Source organism: Equus quagga, chromosome 12 (assembly GCF_021613505.1).
Source record: "Equus quagga isolate Etosha38 chromosome 12, UCLA_HA_Equagga_1.0, whole genome shotgun sequence".
Taxonomy (NCBI): domain Eukaryota; kingdom Metazoa; phylum Chordata; class Mammalia; order Perissodactyla; family Equidae; genus Equus; species Equus quagga.
This window is the reverse complement of record NC_060278.1, coordinates 26,129,657-26,153,156: the sequence shown is the minus strand read 5'-3', so window position 1 is coordinate 26,153,156 and position 23,500 is coordinate 26,129,657. Positions and strand designations below refer to the sequence as shown.

General features: G+C 45.4%; 1 protein-coding gene across 1 annotated transcript in view; it reads right to left on the bottom strand.

Moving 5' to 3' along the window:
* Positions 1 to 3,726: 3,726 nt before the first annotated feature.
* The window catches only part of PRKCQ (protein kinase C theta), a 119,923-nt gene continuing 100,149 nt past the window's right edge, over positions 3,727 to 23,500 (bottom strand). Inside the window, exons 16-19 of the mRNA XM_046680114.1 lie at positions 23,279 to 23,417; positions 15,462 to 15,650; positions 7,300 to 7,428; positions 3,727 to 5,224 (exon numbers count right to left, since the gene is read on the bottom strand). Of these exons, the coding sequence (XP_046536070.1) occupies positions 5,036 to 5,224; positions 7,300 to 7,428; positions 15,462 to 15,650; positions 23,279 to 23,417 (646 nt within the window). The 3' untranslated portion in view covers positions 3,727 to 5,035. The remainder of the gene's footprint in view (positions 5,225 to 7,299; positions 7,429 to 15,461; positions 15,651 to 23,278; positions 23,418 to 23,500) is intronic.

Sequence of the window (23,500 nt, the reverse complement as noted above, 5' to 3'; positions counted from 1 at the left end):
GTCCCCTGAAGGCCGAGCCCCACGTGCGCAGTCTTGGCAGTCGCATGGGAAGTTGTCACCAGGGAAAGGACAGCGGATTCTGACTACAAACTAACCACCACTTGGACTTGAAGATAGTAGAAGGGCATCTGCCTTAGTCAGAACTCAGAGCAAAGGGAGTTCTCTGGAGGAAACAGCAAGACTAGCCTAGGACAGCTTCAGGGACTTGCTTGAGGAATGCTGTCACCATTTAAGAGAAAGCTAAACGCTATAATCCCAAAGCCCTTGCAATGCTAAGGTTGTGAACTTTGCTCCAAATACTGATGAAGATCCTCTCCCTGACCAAATTCTACTCAGGCGTCCCTGAAATTTTCAACTAGGCATGGCTTTTGGACTTGCATTCATCTCTGCATTGTCCAATTTTATCAAGAATCCTGGTAAGTCAGTTTAACCGGAAGCCCCGACTCTCGATATCTGATCGGGTTCCTCATCCCCGACCATCCTCCAGATGACAACTGATCCCCTGGCCTGCCTTCAGAGAGAATCCCGTTAGGTCAGGCTAGCCAGAACCCTCACCCCTGATGTTTCCTCTTAGTAATTTCCACCCACTGACCCCACCCTGCTCCTTGTCTAGGAACTCCTGCTTTCCCATGCTTTGTTCAGAGTAAGTCCAATCTCTCTCTCCCATGGCAAGATCCCATTGCAGGGGTCCCTACACACATCATGATGGATCCCTTGAATCAAGTCTTCCTGACTGTACCTTAACCAGTGTCATTGACTATTTTTTATTTAACGATATTGACACACGTTTATAAACCACAGTGTGAATGTTCCGCCTTCAGGAAGAAACAGCTGCTCGCAAATAAAAAGCTGGAGAGAGGCTTTCTCTCTATTTGTATGGAAAAGCCATGAGGTTGGCAGTCAAAGAGAAGGATATTAGAGGCAGGTGAGGAAGAAAGCAGGTGAGAGAAATGAGAGGATGGGAGAAAAATGCAAGGAAGACTGAGAACCACGATGGGGAATTCATGTGGACAAAAAGCTGAGCGATGGGGAGAAGTTGTCGCAGGAGAAGCGCTGAGGGTCTGGCAGGAATGCGAGGCCCTTTTGCATGTGTGGTGGCCGAGGTGGGCAGAAACACACAAAGTTCACTGGAGCCTTCCAGGACACCGCTGGTTTCATGTAATGGTGTGTATTGATTTCCTGTGGTGGCTGTCATAAATCACCACAAGCTGGATGGCTTAAAAAACAACAGAAATTTATTCTCTCACAGTTTTGGAAGCCAAGAGTTCGAAATCAAGGTGTTGGCAGCACCGTGCTCCCTCTGAAGGCCCCATGGGGGGAAGCTTCCTTGCCTCTTCCAGCTCTGGTGGCTCCAGGTGTTCCTTGGCTGGGGCCGCATCACTCCCACCTCTGTCTCCCTCCTCACAGGGCCTTCTCTCCTCCTCCATGTCTCTTGTAAGGACACTTGACATTGGATTTAGGCCCCCCCCCTCTTTGATCCAGGATGGTCTCATCTCAAGATCTTTAACTTGCTTTTAGGCAGATAAGAGAAGCTCCAAGGCAGCCTCTTCCTGCATCTGTTGAATCTCAATGACTTTAGCTTCAAATAATCTCTATTATGACATCTGCAAAGATCCTTTTTCCATATAAGGTCACAGTCACAGGTCCTGGCTAGACACATCTTTGGAGGGGCCACCATTCAAACACTACCCAGCAGACTCATGTGTTTAGTCATCGGCCCACAGCTCTTTTGAGCGTTAATTCACAAAGGAACTGTGGGAAGAATAAAGATGAACAGGACAGAGATCCCGCCATCAGGGGTTTATGACCAAGAAAGGGAGGCTGAACACACGCTTTTATAGCTTGGTAGGAGATGGTGACAGCCAGCAGAGAAGTACAGAGAAATACAGTACCATGGGGGCCTTGAGAGGTGACAGATACACCAGCTCGGTGGGGCATCAGCGAGGATGGGGGACACTTCATGGCAGACGTGTCAATTAAACTGGGTCTTGAGAGACAGGAAGACAGTGAACATGTGGGAATGGGGCATTCTAGGCAGAAAAACTAACACCAGGAGGGCCTGGAGGTGGGAGATGATGGGTACTTACAGGCAGTGCGAAGAAATTCAGATTGACTGGAGCACGGGTGAGTGAAAGGCAGAAATGAGAGGTACAGGTAGAGAGGTTGTCCAGGGACAGAATGGATGGCTCTGAATGGGTTTTAGCCAGTGATGAAGATCACACAGGTTTTGAACATGAGTATGAGGGGATAAAAACTTTGAATTGTGAGGATACTATTTTTTTTTTTTAAAGATTTTATTTTTTTCCTTTTTCTCCCCAAAGCCCCCCAGTACATAGTTGTATATTCTTCGTTGTGGGTCCTTCTAGTTGTGGCATGTGGGACGCTGCCTCAGCGTGGTCTGACGAGCAGTGCCATGTCCACGCCCAGGATTCGAACCAACGAAACACTGGGCCGCCTGCAGCGGAGCGCGCGAACTTAACCACTCGGCCACGGGGCCAGCCCCTGTGAGGATACTATTTTTATATTTCCTAAATAATAGAGATTATTTTAAGCTAAGGTCATTTGAGATTCAACAGATGCAGAAAGAGGCCGCCTTGGAGCTTCCCTTATCTGACTAAAAGCAGAAACTTCAGAGAGATGAGGACCACCATAAATTCCTTCTTTGGGGTGGAGCTGTTCCCAGGAACGAGACTAAGAGTAAACCTACTTCCCATCCATTCCCTCTCGGGGAGTTTCATGGCCCTGAAGGAGACGGGAAGACCGCTCATATCTGTATGGACAAACGTGATCACAAACTTTCTTATCCCTTGCTGGTTCTCCTGAAATCCCATTAGTCTTTCCTAAAGAAAGCTATTTGTCCTTCCCACTGGAGCCTTTTCTCTCCCCTCCCTTTCAACAGCTAAGTTAGGGATTTAAGCCCCAAATTCTAACCACTCCTTTGAGTTACTCATCACAGAACACTCAGAAATATTTGCATTGCATGTGTAACTAAAAGCATGCTTCTCTTGCTAATCTGTCTTCTGTCAGTTTAATTTGCAGGCTGTCAGGTACTTAACATAAGAGGGTAGAGGAAAAGTTATTACTACCCTACCGTTTATATGTTGTATATATGAGTTAAAATGGTGAGAGAGACTTCAGACGGGGAGATTTATCCAGGCATGATTAGCAGGAGAGAAAGTAGAGATAAGTATGTATTTTCGAAAGACTGCAGAGGCAGAATCATAAAGATTTGGTAAAACAACAACAACAACAAAAAAGAGAGATTAGAGAGGGAAAGGGGATGGTCAACAATGACTCTGACGTTCTGAGCCTGGATGATGGGGCCTATGATGGTGCCATCAACAGAATTAGGAAATATGAGAGCTAAAGAGTATAAGAAAATAGAATGAGTGAATGGAGCCTGTTTGAAGCCTGGCAGAGAGATGAGAACTGGAGATGTGGGTTTGCGATGATCTACATTGAGTGACCCTCGAAGGCATGATGTTGGTGGAGAAAACCAAGGGAAAGTGAAGGCAAGCAGGGGAGAGGGGCCTTGGAAGTGATTGGGGGTAGAGGAGGAAAAGGGGCCAGCCAAGGGGGTAATCAACGGTGGGGGTATGGAGGAAGAAAGTGCTGTGTCAGAGCATCCAAAGGGGCCAAAATCAAAGAGAGGGTCTTTCCTTGTATAAAAGCTACAGAAAGGTGGATGAGGACCTAGAACATTCTACAAGGGCTGACAAGAAGGTGTCCTTGGAGGAAACAGTGGCAGGAGAGAGGTTGAAGGGCAGAGCTGAATTTGGGTGTTACAGAAGTACAGGCAACCACACAGACCACTCCAAGGAATCTTGTGGTGAAGGCAAAGAGGAATAGAATATCAATAACTTAAGGGTTCTCTGAGTTTCTCACCATTCTGGGATTTTTAATGATTCCCCAGATTTAAAACATCAACTCAATGCTAGCTCCCTTTTGATGATAGCCATGACAGAACCAAGTTTCTGGGGGGACAAGAAGGGAATTAAACTATTAACAGGCATCGTTCTTTCTTCCTTTTATTCCAGTTTTACATATCCACCTCTGAGTCATTGTCACATTTTATCAAAATATACAAACAGCACAGATACTTAAAAACATATAGGTAGAATTCTAATTCAACAAGATTGACTGCTACAAGTAGCATGCATGGGTCTTTATCTTGAATGATGCCTAAAGAGGGACTTATGAGTCACCCAATCATCAGTAATGGTCTAATAAGGGGTTGGTTTTCTTTTCTCTTAGAAGAACTACGCACTTCATTTCTTTTCTTGTTATAATGTGAGGATGGTAATAAGTGACTGCCACTGATACTGAAATCAACTAAGAATGGATGGATGGAAAAGTTTCATTGGCAGGAGTAAAATGATTCTCTGAATTGAATATCTATGTTGACAAGATAATCAGAGTAGTTGTTCTGTTAAAACTTCCATTCAGTGACATGAGCTCTTCCCACTTTCCTCTTTCCCGTGAATTTCATGGCTAGTCAGAATGAATGGGTTTGAAAATCTCAAGTGACAGGCTATGTTTATTGTGAAGAATTCCCATGAAAACCTCTTCAGGGCTTTCCCCGCCACCATTTACCCTTCCACAGATGTGAACACAAAAAATGGGTTAGTGGTTACGTGTCTGCGGCCGAATGACATCCACTACTGCTCCAGGCAACGTGCTGCTTCTGTCTTGAGAAGTTGGTACTCACTTTGCTCCTTAAGTCATCAAGTATTTCACGGACCAGCAGTTGGTGCCCAAGTGAAGAGACATAATTTAGAGGAGTATTAAGTTTTCTGATCTCCCACGGCACGGAGAACCATCTTTCAAGTAAATAACTGTGGTTAGTAACGACGTAACTTCAGGAGGGGCTGTGAAAGATGATAGGAGAGAAACTGGAGGGCGTTGTCATTAGTGAAGTAGAGTTGGTTTCTGCTACAAAGTCAGCGAGGAGCTAACAGGTCTCAGCCTTTATCGTTGAGTGTTTCTTTTCTTTTCCAAGTTGAAAAGGAACCCGAGGAGGGTCCCTTGAACCAGTTCACGGGGAGAAGGCAAATTCCTTCGTGTGTCTGGAGGATATCAGCTTCTCCATCCCCGGGTTAATGAAGGAAAAGTTTCTGAACATGTTCTGGTCCATGCTGTTGATCAGTGCCCTGTCGGCGAATGACAGCCGGGGTTTCTCATTTAAGAATTCTTTGTCGAAGTTGCTGCAGTCATACGGTGATTTCTTGATCAGAGTTTAAGCGGGGGGGAAAAAAGGGAAGAAAGTCAGCCACTGAATTAATTGTCTTCGCTTTTGTTATCTAGGCTGTGATCTGTGTACGACAGCACTGGCATTTGCAGATAAACTAAGTAATGCTTACAGACGATCATATGTGGTTTTTATTGAACATCCCTAGGATTCTGAGTTCTCAGTTTATCAATAGTATAATTAAATACATATAAAGGAATTCCACTGGGTACGTGTAAACAGGATCTAATGTTTTTAGTTAATGGTTTACACGAACCAGGATTGGCAACCTTTGAAAAAGTGGTGAGCCCAAATCTGACCTCTGTCCTTTTAGTCTGCAGGGGACAATGCAGGGGGCAGGGGGTAGGCGTGGGGAGAGGGTGGAGGGTGGGACCAGAGGAAAGGAGTTTTGCAGATTACATATTCCTGTTCTTTCATCAACATCCTTCACTACCATTGGTCTCCTACCCACTTTACTTTTATTATTAAACATCTTGGATTGTCTTTCGTAGACAACACAGACAGAGACAAGCTCCCCTCAGGCCACCTGGTCCACTGGTGCCCAGGACAAAAAAAGAGAGAATGTAAAAACAAACACTTGTTCATAAATGCTGTCCAGTATGGTGTACAATTCAGCCTTCTAAGATGATCAAAAGTCACCCTTAGATATATGAGCATAACAGGCCCTTCCTACCCTCAAAGGGCCCCCTGGGCTGCTGAGGCCAATGGCCTGTGGCCCCCTGCCTACAAAAGGCTGCTTAGACCACAGGTCAGGGAAATTCCTTCAGTTGTAACCTACTGTGGAAGTTGAGACACGGATTGCATTGCTCTGATGAGCTAAAACAAGGTAAAACTTTATCACAAATTAATAACCCATGTATTAGATATGGTGCTGTTGCAAATAATAAGAGGGCTAGAGGGCAGCCTGTGGAACCCTTGGAACATCCTGGAGCTTGGGACAAGTGTTGAGAATTACTCTTCTAACCCTTGGAACAGGCTTGCTTCTCTGGCCATCCACTCACAGGACTAATAACAGTAGTTCTTTCCCAGAGTGAACACTTTGCTTTGACATTCATGAGCCTGTGCCATTTCCGCTCAGAGACGGCGGAGATGGTCCATGGCTACCCAGGTCATCGCTACCTTATTCCCAGCAATCTCCAGGGATGGGTAAAGCTGGTGAATCCACCACGTGGCTTTACTCTTTAAAAAAAATCATTATTTATTTTTTAAATTGTGGTAAAATACACATAACATGAAAGTGACCATTTGGACCATTTTTAAGTGTACGGTTCAGAGGCATTAAGTACATTCATGCGTTGGGCCACTATCTCCAGAACTTTTTCCTTCTTAACTTTGCATTACTTTGGTCTTCACTTCACGGTGGCCTGTCCTGCGTGTGACCCAGTCGTTTTGCCTTTCCTCAGGGAGGTTAGTGACTTCCGCTGGTGAGTATACACACGGGAATTTAGACACCTATCTTTTTCTAAGCACCAATTTACTTCTTCTCTAAACTGGAGGACACCTAACAATTGTCACTGGGGAATGTAGTTACATGAACAGTTTACAAATGTCAGGGAAACCTGAACGAATATCAGGGACAAGATGGCTCCAGAATTCCTGACATAGGGTGCAGGGTTTATGCACAAGCTTGGGTCACGCAGACTGTGGCCCTGAAGCACATATGCATCCGTGCAAAGCCTCCATTATCTCATCTGATAGTCACCACTCACACATACGAATTCAGGCTAAGGCATGTACATGCAACAATTTGTTTCTCATGCAGGTGCATTTGGATCACAGAGGTTAAATTTTGCAAACATCAATTTCCTGCAAAAAAAAGTTTTGCAAAAAAAAAAAAAAGAATAACATCTCCTCCCATCCCCCACTCCAGCCAAATAGCCTGAATGATGGTTAAGGAAGCACGTTCCTCCAAGAACTGCACCCCAGAGGGTGGGGCTGGGTGGAAAGTCAGGGCTCAGGTCAGGTGAGAGACGGCAGGTACTGGGATGGGCAGGTGGCCTGGGAGGAAAGCGAGATGGCTGGAACCAAACGGTCCCTGGGTGGGTCCTTACCACTTTAGGCCTGAACGGTGGGTCAATCTCCTTTCTTTCAAGCTCTTCCCAATTGATCTCCCGAAACAATGCATGCTGGCGGATGTCTCCCCTCACTCCCAGCCTCTTTTCGGGCTCTCTCACGAAGAGCTGAAAGGAGCAGAGAGGGCGCTGTTAGTTCTCAAGGGACGAGCCCAGGAGCCTCCGATGGAGGTTGCGTCTCTGAGCGCATGAGCCACAAGCCACATGAACTTGACTCCATAAAGATAAAGGCCTGGCTTTTTGCCCCTTGCTTTTCTAACCCTATCTTTCTACTTACCGTTATAAACTGTTGACTCAAGTCAAACTGGTGGCACCATCCTCTCTCAAATGTGCCTTCTGGAATATTCCAGAGTCTGGGCCTTTGCTTCCTCACTCTTTGGCCTAGAAATGCTTTCTTTTGAGTTAAATAGACCTGGTTTGAAATCAGCTTTGCCCTGTGTTATTTACGAGACCCTCTGGCAAGTTACGGGACTCTCTGAGCCACAGTGTCTTCACCTGTAAAGGGAGCGAAGTGTCCTCTCCCGGGCTGTTGGTAGGTTAAATGAAATAATTACGCATACACACGTGCACACACACACACACACGTGCACACGAATTCCTGGTCTGTAAAACCCAACGACATAGAGTAAGCAATCAATGAATTTGTTGTCTGGTTGATTGCCCGTTGATGGAGTTTGCTTTCTTACAAAGCTGCCCTCTCGGGACCACAGTCTCGCTATGAGGAGAGCTCACGTCAGGTGTAATAGACACTGGCCCCCGACGGGCAGCTTTGGGCGAGGCATCTCAGTATCGAGAATCCCTCTGGACTCCTGCACACCCGCTGGACTACTAATACTTAATTCAAACCATCTTTCATCCTCTCTGACCTGTTACAGAGTTATTTTCCTTTTGCACTGTTCCCTCTCCAATTACTTTCCCCTATGAGGTCCAAACGAACCTGGGCCAGGCCAGGAAAGAAACTTGGAAACTCTTCAGACTGAAACAAAACACGCCAAGGGCATTAAAGAATAGGAGAGCCCAAAGCTGAAACCTGGAAAGGTCCCGGGTCCCCTGAGAGTCTGAGTCCTCATCCCTCTTCCTATATCCACTAGACGTTTGTTAATAAAGTGACTGCCAGTTAGAGGGTGCGAAGGAGGCCAGGGGTCTTGAGACAGAAAGCACGGTGAGAAGCAGTGATTCTTCAGGAGGTCCTGGCAGGACCTGATGCCCATTCACACCTAAATTGAAGAGATCTCTTGCTTTTACCTCTAAAACCCTGCTTTATTTAGGTTACCTGACTACTTGGAAATCTGCAAAGGCTCTACTCTACCAAAAACATCTCACAAAACCCAAAAAACATGCTGTAGCCAAGTGGAGATTCTTTCTTTCTTTTTCTAATTAGGAGAATCTTCTTAAGAGTCCAAGTGAAATGCTCACGCAGCCACCCTGTCTATCCCAGGGGTCAATCGTTGGCATGGTCCTAACTTCCTCTCCCCTTACCACGTGGTAGCTGCTGAGGCCTCTCAATGGAAACTTGGGGTTCCAAAGCACCCCGTTAGAAAACCAGTGCACAGTGGAGATACCATGAGACTGTCATCTAAGAGGCTCACTACCCACGTGGCCTTGGACATGTTTTCTCAGTCTCACTTTCCTCGGCCTTCCAGGGCCTCTGTAGCCTGGTCCTGACGCACGTCCTTCGAGGCCCCTTGTACCCCTCTCTTCTGCCCACACGTGTCTGCTCACTGAATACGCCACCTGCCTTTCTTGCTTCTCGCCTTCGCTAATGACATGTCCACCTTGCAAGGAGATGCCTCTCCCCACATTCTGCTCCCATTTCCTTCTCCTCCTCTTTAAATCCTGACCCACCTTTCAGGGTTCAGCTTACACCCCCTCTGCCTTGTGGAGCTTTCTTTGATTACCTCTACTCATGGTGAGCTCTCCCTCCTCCTCAAGTCATATCCATTGTCATAAGGCTGATTATATCATTCATTCCAACCAACGTTCTTTGAGAGTCAGGCGTTGTGCTAAACGCCTCAGCTGTACCATCCTGATGATTCTAATAGTGGGTATTGTTAGCCCAATTGTCAGTTGAGGAAACTGAGGCTCAGAGTAGCTAAGTAACTTGCTCAAGATCACAGGTCCAGCCAGTGGTAGAACCTAAATTATAAGTAGGCCCTTCCTACTGCTGGTGTAGGGCAGTCTCTCCTCTGTGCTCCGTGGAACATCCTCCCTTCAGTAAGAAATCAGCGTGCTCTATGCATATTTAAGACTATGTTTTCAACTAGAATGTGAGCTCGGTCAGTTGGACACCATTAACATTTCCATTTCTTACAGAATCCAGCACAGTGCATGCACACAGGAGGTGCTCAATAAATGTTTGTTGACTAAGTGGGTAAGCTGTCTTTCTGCTTTATTTATTTGAAGATTACGTGTCTTCAGTCCCCATCTTCTGTTAGCCTCTTGTTTTCAGCGTATAGAACAGCATATAGAAAAGGCACCAAGTTCATAGTAAAACGCATTTTTCATAGACTTGAGCACCGGCATGAGTCAACAGATGGAAAGGCAGATTGATTTTTTAGAAGCAGAGGGAATAAATGACAGGCCCTATCTCTCCTTCCTTGACATGATCATCATAAATTGTTGACTTCCACTTCTTAAGGACATTTTGATGAAACAAGATTAGAGAGAGGTGGAAGGGCCTCAAGAATAGGCCCCAAACTAGCTCGTGTTGTTACAATTAAATGCTCCAGCGAATGAAGTTGGAAGGAACTGCACTGGGCCAAGGGTGCACCATCTTAGGTTTTCCATTAGATTTTTCCAGTAACGTGTGGCATTTGTACCAAGAATATCATAAGAAAGAGCCCCCTGAGCCTGCTACACACACCTGTGAAATTTTAAAAAATATTGCAAAAGATAAAGTGTGTAATGAGAATATAATATGATTTCCAGCTTCGAGATTCAAAACTCCTTCTAGTTTTGCACAGAAGAGTAAATTATTATCTTCTCTGCTCTGCAGCAAATCAACCCCTCTTCCTCCTGGTGCTGATGACGACTGGTGACCTCACGGGAGGTCGTCGGCTCTGCAACCGGGAAGCTGCACCGAGGGAATGAACGTTCGTGAAGAAAGACTTGCTTTTGTCCGGAAAAGCTGTCAGAGGGGTGGTTTACGTTGTTAGGAAATAGCACACCTCTTGCATAAACGGCCAGGAGGCAGCTGGAGTTTGTTTACATTTATTTGCCTGTCTGGGCAAGACAGCAGCACCGGGCTGCCAAGGATGGCGACCAGTGCTTAGCACCTGTCACTGGAGTCTTCTCTTCTTCATCCCCTCCTCAGATACATCTTTCTACAAAACGGAGAGGTATTTCTGTTTGAGATCATGAATTTTCCATCATTTTCCAAACAAACGGGCAGGACATCCTGGATGAATAAATGGAGAAGAAAGGGGCGTTTCTATGGCGAGAGTCCACTGGACAGCAGCATCCCAGCTGTGCAGCCTCTCCTGATGTGCAGTTGTTCAGTGCGCTACACGCACACATGCCCTATGAGGGCTAAAGGGGACAGAGTCTGGTACGGATGCTGCCGCTGCAACAGATGTCACTCGATGCCGCTTTGTTCAGCTTTTCCAGAGGACCCATGACTTCTGTTTCACATCATGAGGTATAATTCCCTAGAGGAAGCTTCTCAGAAAGGAGATTACCTTTGATTTTTGCAGAAAAGGGAGCTCACGGATGTGCGGGCTGTTGGATCAAAGGTGTAGAGCAAATGAGGAGCAGAGATGCAACTAGAAGCCAGTCTTATCTGATTGCATGATGGAAACACTTTTATCAGCCCAATGGCTCGGACGTGGAGGAGAACCACGTTCTCCATGGAGCAAGGACAGGGAATTTTTACTAAGTCACGTGGGAAAGAATAAGCTCCAACTCTTCCTCCTGGATTTAAAACCTCTTTCGCCAACTAGTCCCCCCACTTCTTTATCCTTAATTGTTTTGGTTTCTGCTCTATTCAACCAAATTCATCTTCTATTCTCACAGCAAATATTTTCCCTGCTACTGAAACTCTGCAGATTTTTTTTGTTTTTGTTTTTGGTATTTTCTGGCAGTTAGATTTTGCTTTGTTTTTAAACTTTTTTGTTTTTAAGGAGTTTAGGTTATTTATTTATTTATTTATTTATTTATTGCTGAGGAAGATTGGCCCTGAGCTAACATCAGGGCCAGTCTTCCTCTATGTTGTATGTGGGATTCTGTCTCAGTGTGGCTTGATGAACAGTATGTAAGTCCTTGCCCTGGATCTGAATCTGAAAACCCTGGGCTGCTGAAGTGGAGTGCACAAATTTAACCACTATGCCACTGGCCGGCCGCTAATATTTTTATTTTGAAATAATTATAGTGTCTTATTCTGCTTGGGCTGCTATAACAAAATGGCATAGACTGGGCGGCTTAAACAACAGATATTTATTTCTCATAGTTCTGGAGGCCGGAAGTCCAAGATCAAGGTGTCAGCCTGGTCACTTTCTGGCCAGGGCTCTCTTCTTGGCTTGTCAATGGCCACCTTCTTGCCGTGTACTCACATGCCTTTCCTTGGTGCATGCGCTTGGGGGGAGAGAGTGCTCTCTCTTCTTCTTTGTATAAGGGCAGTAGTCCCATCATGGGGGTCCCACCCTCATTATGTCATCTATACCTAATTACCTCTCAAAGGTCTCACCTCCTATAACTATCACATTGGGGGTTAACATAGGAATTTGGGGGGGACACATTCAGTCCATACACATAGATTCACAGGACGTTAAAAGATGGTAGAGAGATGTCCTGGGTACCCTTCACCCAGTTTCCTCTAAAACTCACATCTTATGTAATTATAGCACAACATCCAAACCAGGATGCTAGCACTGGTACAATGTGTACGTCTAGTTCTGTGTCATTTATCACATGTGTCGATCTGGGTCACCACCGTGACAAACAGGATATGGAGCCGTCCCATCACCACAAAGATCTTCCCTGGGACACCCCTTTAGAGTCACTCCCCTGCCTCCACTCTCCCTAACCCCTGGCAACCACTCATCTGATTTCCATCTCTGCAATGTCTTCCTTCCAAGAATGTTACATGAATGGACTCATATAGAATGCAACCTTTGACACTGGCTTTTTTCACTGGTGTAAGGCCCTTGAGATCCACCCAAGTTGTTTTGTCTATCAATGATAGTTTACTCCTTTTCATTGCTGAGTAGTATTCCATGCACATCACTTTTCATCTTCTCTCCTCCTACTGAAAGTAATCCTTTCTTCCCACCCAGTCTCTCTCTCCTGTGAAACCACGGCTCCCAGCACCTTTCCATGGAGTTACTTCTGATGAACTCCGCCTGGTCCCAGTTACCCCTTCTCCCTCACTCCTTGCTGGGAGCTCTCCCAGTTCCTGAGGGGAAGCTGGGTTTGTGACGCACAGCTGTCAGCTCTATGCCACATGCACAGGTGAGGGTGGATTGCACCTGTAGCCCCAGGGCCTCCAGACTGCCCTCAAACTTTTTCCTTATTTCCTTTTTCTGGTGGGTTTTGCTGGCCCAGCTCTTCTCAGTGCAGCTCTGGATGGAACTGGGTCCCCTCAAAATTCATCTGTTGAAGGCCTAACTCTCAATGTGAGTGTATTTGGAGTAAAGAAGTAGTTAAGGTTAAATTAGGTCATAAGCGTGGGGCCCTGATCCAATAGGGTTAGTGTTCATATAAGAGGACATAGCAGGGAGATCTCTGCCATGTGAGGACACAGTGAGAAGGTGGCCATCCCCAAGTGGGGAAGACAGCCTTCACCAGAAACCAACCCTCCTGGACCTTGATCTTGGACTTCCAGCCTCCAGAACTGTGAGTAAACACATTTCTGTTGTTTAAGCTGCCCAGTCTATAATATTTTGTTACAGCAGCAGAGCTGACTAATACACCTCCTAATATACCTCAAGTTAAGTCCTTCCGAGAGCCAAGTGTAAAATAAATGTAGCAACGGTAATAATGTTCGAACTTGCCTTTCTGTAAAGCAACACTGTTTACATTCCAATCCTGCTAACTTATTTTTCCTGCTGTCATCTTTTTTTCTTTTTAATCGGTTCATTTTGAAATCAGCTTTCATTTTCTATGTGTTTTGTTCAGTCATTAAAAGTGGATTTAATTGGTCATTTGGGGAGTTTTCTAAGTTCATGGCTTGTATGGATCACAGTCAGAAAGTGAGAGCTGAATTGAACTGGCTCAGATTTTTAAATACCATCCACCTTGGGCTGGGTGTCCTACGAGGGCTCTGTCAGCACTTCAGATGCAACATCTTGATCCCCCAGGGAGAGCTGTGGAGTCGCTTCAACATTTCAGATGCCCTAGACAAGCTGTCAGTTGTTTTAGAAGTCAAAGTGCACAGCCTTTACATTTACTTCCAGGTAGTTGTTGATGAGAAAAAAGTAGATGAGTGAAGAAAGATGGGCCTGGTAATCTTTTTCTGAGTTTAGATTTAAAATCCACTGATAGCTTCTAATGTTGCAAGATCTTATCCCATTCCCCTTTTCAATATAGGAAAAGCAAGGCTAAAAATTATTTCCTGATTTTTTTTTTTTTTAGCTAGCTGAGATATGAGGTGCCAGAAATCAAAACACTATTTTGTTAAAAACACTTGTACTTTTGGTCCACTTCTTTGAGATTTGCTAGCTTCCTCATCACACTGGTAGGTCTCCTGATCCAAAGAGTTGCTGGGACAGCTCAGTAAATATAGGTGGTTACAATTATTATATGTAATTAGTGTGTTGTATTACTGTGATTTGCTTATATTTTTTACAACTTACTGCACTCATATCCGGAGACGGCATTTTGCATCCTCAAAATGGTAGACTGGGATTCGGCCTGAGTCCAAATCGCTCATGCTGGCTCTCAGGTGCTTCTGTCTCTGCGTTTCTTTGCCCTGGGACCTCCTGCTTCATGGCTAATGATTCTCAGAGCTCAGTTTACATCGGTAGCACTGTACCCCGATTCTTCATTGATCCTGGACTGTCATGGACAGGGTCTCATACCTGCTTTGATGGTGAATTCTGGAGATGGCTGCTAAGATAGTGGCAGCCTGCTCTCTCAAGTTTCAGGGTGAAAAATGCATCCATATTCCCAGTGGACACAGGTAGGGGATGTGGGGGGAGTGCTGGCCGGCATCCATTTAAAGTACTGCCTAAGGGACCCCGCCCAGCAGGCAACGAGCAGTGAGAGTCTCGGGGAGATGGAATGTTGCTGAATTAGAGTTTGGTATAGTAACTGGACTAGGGAATGGACTGAGTAGCCTGTATTTTAAGGGCTTCAGCCAAAGATGTCCCCAGTGGTAGATATTTCCCATAAACCCACTAGAATGCTTCACAAAAGTCTTGGCTTTCACAACCCACCAGATTCAAAGAGCCTGAAGCCACCCAGACATATAAGAACAGTTCTTTCTTCTTCTTATCCTTCCATCCTCTCCCTGCCTTTGACTTGCTATGGTCTGAAAGAGAAACTCAGGAGTTGGAGAGGAAGAGAGCAAGGACGCAGTTGACCACAACAGGACCACATTCCTTTCTCCAAAGGTGAGCAGCTGCCAGTCATGAACCTGAGCAGAGGAGAGGGAGCAGGAGTCTTTGCTTTAGAGTTAAGATGGATGTGATGACACATCTTGAGCGGAACAGTTTTAATTTCTCAATCGAGATGGTGTTTTATGACTTAAGAGTGACAAGAGGTTTATCTTCTACCTACGAGCGAGCAGAAAAGTCATGCATCCTGTCCAAGCTCTCCACCAGGGGCAGGGGAAGACTCGCTGGGCCGATCTGAGGTAAGAGGGGCTCTGGGAAACAAAAAGCTGAGTTTCAAGCCACAAACTGTGCTTGTTCAATGCGCCAACTACAGCTCAAAGTGAGGGCATTCAAGAGTCATGGAACTGGTTCCTGGGCATTTCTTTTGTAAATTATGCACATGAGGGTTTATTTTATACTTATTTTGATATCTGATGGCCATAATATTGGTGCCTCACTTACAACAGAGATGGGCGAACATCCCATTTAAATCTGGTTAACACAATTACTATTTACTCTACCATATATAAACCAGAATCTAGAAATGGATGGGAATGCTCATCAGAAAACCCAATACTAATCTTATCAAGTCTCCATGACTTCATGTCTTACCTTCACTAAAAGGTCCTTGGCCTCCTTCTCAAGCCATCGTGGGTAAAAGGGATTGTCCATGCGGATGGAGTGGAAGAGCTCTTCTTCATCTTGCCCATGGAAAGGTGACTGACCAATTAGCATTTCATAGAGGAGAACACCAAAGGACCACCAGTCAACAGAATGGTTGTATTTCTGACCCAGCAAGATCTGCATGACCAAAAGGCAGAGACGTAATTAATCAAAATGAGGTTAATGAGTGAAAACCCCACCTGGACTTCTCCAGGCCACTCAGTAAACAATTGCAGATGATGACAGTGAGTGGTTTTTAACAAAGATCACGCTGAAAAACTGTATCTTTTGAGAAGCTAATGACTGGATAGAAATGCATGGGAAATGCCAAAATTGAGCAAACATTTCTGAGTTTCCATTTCCTCTGGCCTTATGGAAAATGACTGAGCTGCAGTGTGAGCCTTCATTTTCACATGTGTGATGTGAGGACTTGGGTGGTAGATCCGGACCTAAGAAAGCTGGTGTGTGTCGACGCTCTCCAGCGTCTCTGAGTGAACATCTAAACCAAACCCACGTGTTATCCTGACCTCTACTGTCCTGAGGCCATGCATAAAGTTTCCGTAGGTAATCCAGCACCCAAAGAGGTCATCCGACCACGTCTACCGCTTGAACCCTAACCAGTCATGGTTGTGCAACTCAGGAGTCACATCTGTGGTCACCATTACGAAGAGTCAAATTTTGTGACTATGCCAAGAGACAGACCAAGATAACACACTGTTCAAATCCAGAAATCAGAGATCTCTAAGCACTATGTAGAGCTTGACAGTGGTGTTTTGAGTAGAACGAGTCTGCTGTATCCTTTAGGGACGTGCATGTAAAGTCTGGAATCCCACCTAAACTTTTCAAAGATTTCTACTTTTGCATCAATCCACTCTCTGGGCAGAAAAGGCTTTGTATTCTGGCCTTTCTTCAACTTCCTTGTTTGATGTTGGGAGAGAGACTGTACATGTCAGTCTGTTCAACACTTGTCAACCAAACAAACCATGCTGTGACCTTCTCTAAAACAGCCCATAGGGTCCATCAGTGGATGAACAAATCAACAAAATGGGGTCAGTACATACCGTGGACTATTACTCAGTCTTGAAAAGCAGGAAATCCTGACACATGATACAACATGGATGAACCTTGAGGACATCATGCTTAGTGAAATAAGCCAGTCACAAAAAGACAAATATTGTATGATTCCACTTATATGAGGTTCCTAGAGTAGTTAAATCCATAGAGACAGAAAGTGGAATGATGGTTGCTAGAGATGGGGGTGAAAGGGTGGTCGCTGTTATGGGTACAGAGTTTCAGTACTGCAAGATGAAAAAATTCTAGAGATCGGTTGCACCACAATGTGAATATACTTAACACTACTGAACTGGACCCTTAAAAATGGTTAAGATGGTGTATTTTATGGTATATATATATTTTACTACAATTAAAACCAGTACATAGTCGGAGCACCACAACAATTTGTTAAATGGAAAAAAGGAGAAAAATCTTGTCTTTCAAGACTGCGACTCCCAGGTTGGGTTGAGGGCATGCTGTTTTATTACCCAACACAAAATGGAGAAGGGATAACAGCACTGAGGCACTAAACTTAAAACCAAGCCCAGGCGGGACTCTCCTGGGAAAGGACCGTCCTTTGCCCCCGCAGTTTATGGCTGAGCTCGGTGCACCTGCGTGAGCACGTGCCTATAAACACACACGCAAACACACAGAGGTCATTTGGCTATGAGCTCTCCTCATCTGAAGTGGAATTTCTCCCTTCTTCTTAAATGGGCCTTTGGAATGAATGGGAGAATGACAGCCTTAGGAGAGGAAAATGACACCACAATTCTGGACGTTCCAGTAATTTCTAGAAAAGCTGCAGGTGACCTTTTAGATGCAGCAGAATAAAGCGCACAGACCATCTCTGACCCCGGTCCACCCCAGGCCCGTCCTTGGGAAATGAGAGAAGCTCTGAGCGAGCTCAGGGACACCGTGAAAAAGTGCCTGTAACACCAGACTTGCTAAGCAAACAGCGACAACAACAACATTGCGGTGGCCATAGAAAATGCTGCAGGTTCTCCTCTGGCTCAGTCCCTTACTCAGGGGTTTTGGGCAGACTCCCCAACCCCTCAAAGCTTCGTTTGTGAAAAGTGGTCATAATATCTGGCCAGCTTATTACTGGGTTGTGGTGCGGATGCAGGGAAAAATAGGAAGGACTATATGTTCTCTGATAAATATCCTTCTTGAACTGGTACCCATTGGTGAAAGTAAGGAGCAAGGCGCAAACAGAATTTTGCAATCTTCCCTGATTTCCGGTATAAACATGCCCTCCGCTCGCCTTAACTCAATATTTAAATACTAAAGTTCACTTTCAGGTTTAGAAAAAATTAACTTTGCCTTAAGGAATATTCTAAAAGTAGACCCGGGGAGAATGATAAAGAAAACTAATATGCGCACAGACGCACGCACGCTCTCAGTTCGGGTCAATTTGCCTGAAGCGTGGCCCCGTTCACACGCAATTCCCAGGATGTGCCACAAGGGGGAGCCCCAAGCAACCCGAAACTCGCTCTGAGGTCACAACGTTGTAAACAACTTCATCTGCAGGACAAGTGCAAAGAAACGTGCAGGACAGGAGACAGCTGCGGTGGAAATGAAGTCTTCTAAGGCTAGGTGATGTAATCAAGAATTTCTTCCTAAGTTAGGAGGAAGAAGCAGGAGGCTGGTTCACAGTCCGCTGATTCTTAGGCTGATTAAAATACACACTGTGAGAATGTCTGCAGATGCAAGCTACTATGTTAGGTGTTTTCCATATATTATGTGTTTTATTTCTAAGAACCCCTGAGGTAGATCCTGTTGTCCTTATTTAACAAAGGACATGACTGGACTTCGGCAGGTCACCCGTCTTATTCAAGGTCTCCTAGTTAGGGAGTTGAAAGCTGTGTTCTGAACCCTGGTTTGGGATTTTATTACATAACGTTCCTTTCCTATTATAACGTCTCCTGGATTTACACCTCAGCTTAACATGGTCATGCTCACCCTGGTCCCTATTTTTAAAGAAACCGTAGTGGGGAAACTCTGGCTGGAGTGACCCCTTTTCCTATCTCAGTCTCTGGTGCCTTCTTTGGCCTCATCGTCTTTTCTTCCGTTCCCTCCCCCCATCTTTACTCAAATAATTCAGATAATAACGAGGGTCCCACTCTATGTCAGACTCCCTCGTTCTCTCTCACAGTGAGAGACGCCTGTACTTCCATCTGCCTGGTGGAGCCAGTGAGTAAGGTCTGGCTCTGTGCAAGGCTTCCTGCGTTGATGTGCTTATGGGGGCAAGGGCTGCTCTAGTTTATGCAGTGACCACCCAGTGGCCTTATGGTTTTGGTTTCCAAGTGACTCCTGCTTTTTCCAGGGAGCTGCTTCTATGTACTGAGTCCCACATGGCCTTACTAAGTGGCTAGTAGATGTCAGAAAGTCGGATATTTCCCTATTTTTTGTCAAAAAGAGCTTGGACCTCAATTAGACACCAGACCCTCGGTCCCATAACTGGGAGACATAGGGAACCACAGAGCTTTTGGGAAGAGCTTCCAGTCTCAGGAGACACGGACGGGTGAGAATACTCCCTGGCTTTCAGGAGCACAGTCTGTTTTCGTGCATCGCTCCCGAGGCTGCTCTGAAATGCGTTGATTTCCGTGATTCGGGAGATAGCGGTGTCTGCCAGGCGGGCTCCACGGCCCCGCCCTGGCTGCTCTGTGCCCCGCGTCCTCCTCACGCCTCGCCTTGCCTGGCTGGCCCTTCCTCTGCTGCACAGTCTCTTCCCTAAAGGAGCTTGTACTTAATAGGGGCGATGACAACTGAACACACACCAAACAATACGAGGCAGCAGGTACTTAGAACCCCAGCAAGGGAAGGTTAAATTATTGTTAGGGTTCACAGGCAGGAGAGCACGCCTCGTTTTTTTTTTTTTTTTTTTTTTTTGGAGGGAGGAGAGGGCAGTAGGTCGATGAGTAAGAAAAAGGAAAAACTTCATCAAGTGGATGGCACGTGAGTAGAGCTTTGAAAAATGGGTAGAGAAGGGAGAGGCTAGGGAGACGTATCGTATGAAGGAGGCCCAGAGGCGGGGAAACCCTGCGCACCGTCAGAGATGGACATGCAGGTGCCTGCCTCGGGGACTCACTTATTCAGGAGACTGGACGTTAAGATGGGGAAATTCAGTTTATCAGTAAACTGGGTTACACGTGCGCTGTGGTGGCACAGACGAGGAAACAACTGATTACTCCGAGAGGCCAGGGGCATCTTCAGAGAGAAGGTGGCTTTGGAGGTGGGACAGTCACAGACCAAGGGTTCAGACTGCGCAGTTGAGGAATCTGAGAGATGACAGCAAAATGCAAGTCTGGGGACACGTTATTCAGGCCCTAGACTCAGGATCTGGGCTTGCATCCCGCTGATAATGGGGACTTCTTGAGGATTTCAAAGCAGTGGAGTGACAGGTTTGCCTGTTAGAAAGGTGAATCTGGTGACTTGGTGGGGCTGTGGCCTTCAGAACAGCACATGCCCCCCAGGGGTCAATCAGATGGTGCAACGAGATGTGGGAAGAAAGTAGTAGAACTTGTACTTATGCTGATTAAAAAAAATCTGGGGCCTGCCCCCTGATGTAAGCGTGCTCTGCCTCAGAGGCCTGGGTTTGTGGGTTTGGATCCTGAGCATGGACCTACACCACTTGTTGCCACATGGCCGCAAACCACATATAAAGTAGAGGAAGACTGGCAGGGATGTTAGCTCAGGGTGAATCTTCCTCAAGTGGAAAAAAAAAAAAAAAGAGGAAGACTGGCAACAGATGTTAGCTCTGGGCTAATCTCCCTCAGCAAAAAAAAAAAAAAACACACAAAAAACTAAGAGTGGCACTAGTGCCCTCATTTAGAAGTTCACACAGTAACTGTGGGACCCCCAGGGAAGAATGGGGGTGTCATCTCAGGAGCATGGGGGTGGCTCTGCTCCTGCATTTGAGCTCAGCATATGGTAAGGGGTATTACTTGTATTACTAGCTCTCCGAAGGGACATCATTTATGCTGCACACCAGATTAAGGGGATCGGTGGATTCCACTTTCACAAACTCATTTTCACAAACTGGGAGTGCTTAAAAAGTTATCAGCAAAGAGGCTTGGATTGACCATAAGGCCAAGTAACGCAAACGTATGTCGACTGTAAGAAAACGGCAGCAGAGAGGTCTCTCTCTCTCCAGGTACGAGCTCTTTGTCAGCCGCATTATAATGAGGCTAAAAACAATGACGACCTCTTTAGTTATGATAAGAACTTGGCTAAAACAAATCGGATGTATCAAAACACTGTTTGGAATTATGGACTTTATGCACTATTGTCAACGACGAACCTTGCCTTCGGTACACACTGTAAAGTCCGTGTCATAGTGTGCCTGTGTATCTTTCCCAGCTATGAAAGCCAAGAAAACTAAGAACTGAAAGAACCTAGGGAGACCTTGAAATCCCAGAATCATAAAGTGTTAAACCAAGATTTTAAAAAGTTATTTAATCTCATTATTTTAGTGAGGCATAAATATGTTTGTACTATTAATAAGTAGAATAAAATTTAAGTTATTTAAAATGTTTTTTGTTCATTCCATCTTCAGTTCAACCTGATTCTATTTGTTTTTATGCATGTTTCATAATGCAGACTATATTAGTTGGCGATAATGTATGAGATTCATATATAATAAATATACAGACACCAAGGATGCTTTTTTAACTGATGAAGGAAGGTGATCAAGAAGTTTGGAAATATGCAAAGAGGATGCACTGGCGGCAGGTGGATGGTGATGGAGAGGAAAGCCGGGCAAAAGTGTATCATTGGGGTACAGAAAAGACATACCAAGGGCCTGGGGTAGGAAAGCAACAGTAGGATGGGAAGGAATCGGAGAAGTCTTGGGAATGAAATCAAAGAGATTCACTTTGAGGATCGAGAAGGAATCAAGGGAGGTTCTTAACTCAGTCACAAGATGGGGGAGGGAGGAGAAGAGATGTGAGAGGTCCCTGGGGTCCAAATCTCAAAGGTCTTGGTGTTTGGATTTGGAAGGGGTAAGACAAAAGGAGAAGACTTGGATAATTCCTAGTTTTCAGGCTAGGGGACTGGATGGACATGTAATTCACCAAGAAAGGGGTAAAGGAGAAGGGGGTGGAGGGACCAAGTTCCATAGAGAGAGCGAGTTTGTTATGTTTGAAGGGCTGTGATGGTTAGTCGGACATCTCAAGTGGGAAAACGGTCACATGGGTCTGGGGCAAGAAGTTTGGGCTGGCCATATTGATTTGGGAGTTGAAGTCAAGTCATAAACACAGTTGCTCATGGAGGATGCACAGTAAGAAGAGAGGAAGACCAAGAATGGAACCACATGAAGACAAGCACGCTTGAAGATGAGAGAAAGAGACTGAAGTTGCAAAGAGAGAAGGAAGTCATCAAAGCTAAATTCTGGAAGATGTAAGAGGAGTCAGAATCAGGAAAGAGGGGCTGCCAGGGAAGGGATATGGCATGAGGCGTTTGTAGACAGGAAAGTTAAAAGCTGTAATTTCGTGTTGACCAGAGGCCAATCTTGCATTTAAACAAGGTTGAATCAAAATTAAATACCACCACATGCAGGGCAAAGCCACATATTTCTTAGACTCAGGATGCCACAATTACATTCGCAAGGACAGGGGTTTCCTGCTAAGGTCCGTCACTGTCTATCAACCACTATCACCATTCACACATTTATTAATATAGTTATTAATTCTTCTAAAAGGTGTTTATTAACACCTTAATGTGCCAAACCCAGGACTTGGTCCTTGGAAGTAAGAGGGACTAAGATCACATGTGACAAAATGGTATAGAAGCAGACCCACCTCGTACCCACATCAACCTCCTGGTTTTGATATGGTACCATAGTTATGTAAGATGTGATTGGGGGGAACTGGGCGAAGGGTATAATATATATATGACTGATGTTTTTGTACTGTTTTTGCAACTTCTTGTGAATCTATAATTATTTCAAAATAAAACGTTTTTAAAAAAATGAATAAGAAGCAGCCCCTGACTTTAGAGCAATCATCCAGTAGGGCAGGGAGACTCAAAGATAAAAAGCAATGATGATAAGCGTCATGCTCTGGGAAGGACCACATGGTAGGAGGTATCTAATCTCCCCAGGCTGGGCACTGGGGAGGCAGCGGTGGCATTGGACTGATGGATGCCTTCTGAGCAAATGACATTCTTCCAGGGGCTCAGACATACAAGAGGAATGCTATTTTTTTTTTTTAACTTTCATAGGTTCTCCCATTTTATGCTTGCAATAACATTTGACATAAGTATTCTGTCAGCAGACTCCAGCGATCTCTCCATGTTCATGCAGTGGCAGCTTAGAAACCACAGATTAGGTTTTTCTGATCTCCAAATGAAATCACAGCACTGACTCAGGTGGACTCTCACGAGCCTGGTCAGTGTCTACCTGGTTCTTCACGGTTGTTTCCTCTGGTTGGTCTGAGCAGAGTGGATATGTTTTAAGGCTGGGCGTGGGGAGGGGCCGTGAATGATCTGCTGGGTCATTCAAGACTTGGAGAGAGGACGGAACTAGCAGGAGTCCCATCCCTACAAAATAATCACAGCAGCACACAGGGAAATACTCAGAAAGACAAACACAAATCCTGAGCCAAAATACTTAAAATCTTCCGGATTTTCATGGGAGGAAGAAGCAGTGGTGCTCGGCCCCGGTGTGTGGGGCGGGGAAGGGGCAGGCGTGGGCCTGTCCCTCAGTGCATCCCTACCTCGGGGGCGATGTAGTCAGGGGTCCCGCAGAAAGTGTTGGTCTTGGCATCTCCTAACATGTTCTCCTTGCACATCCCAAAGTCTGCGATTTTGATATGTCCGTCTTTGTCTAACAGGATATTATCTAGCTTCAGGTCCCTGAAAAGCAAAAGCAAAGCACAATCTCACTTTAGTCAATATAATTTTGGTAAAATAAAACTGCCCCATGAGGGGCACCCCAT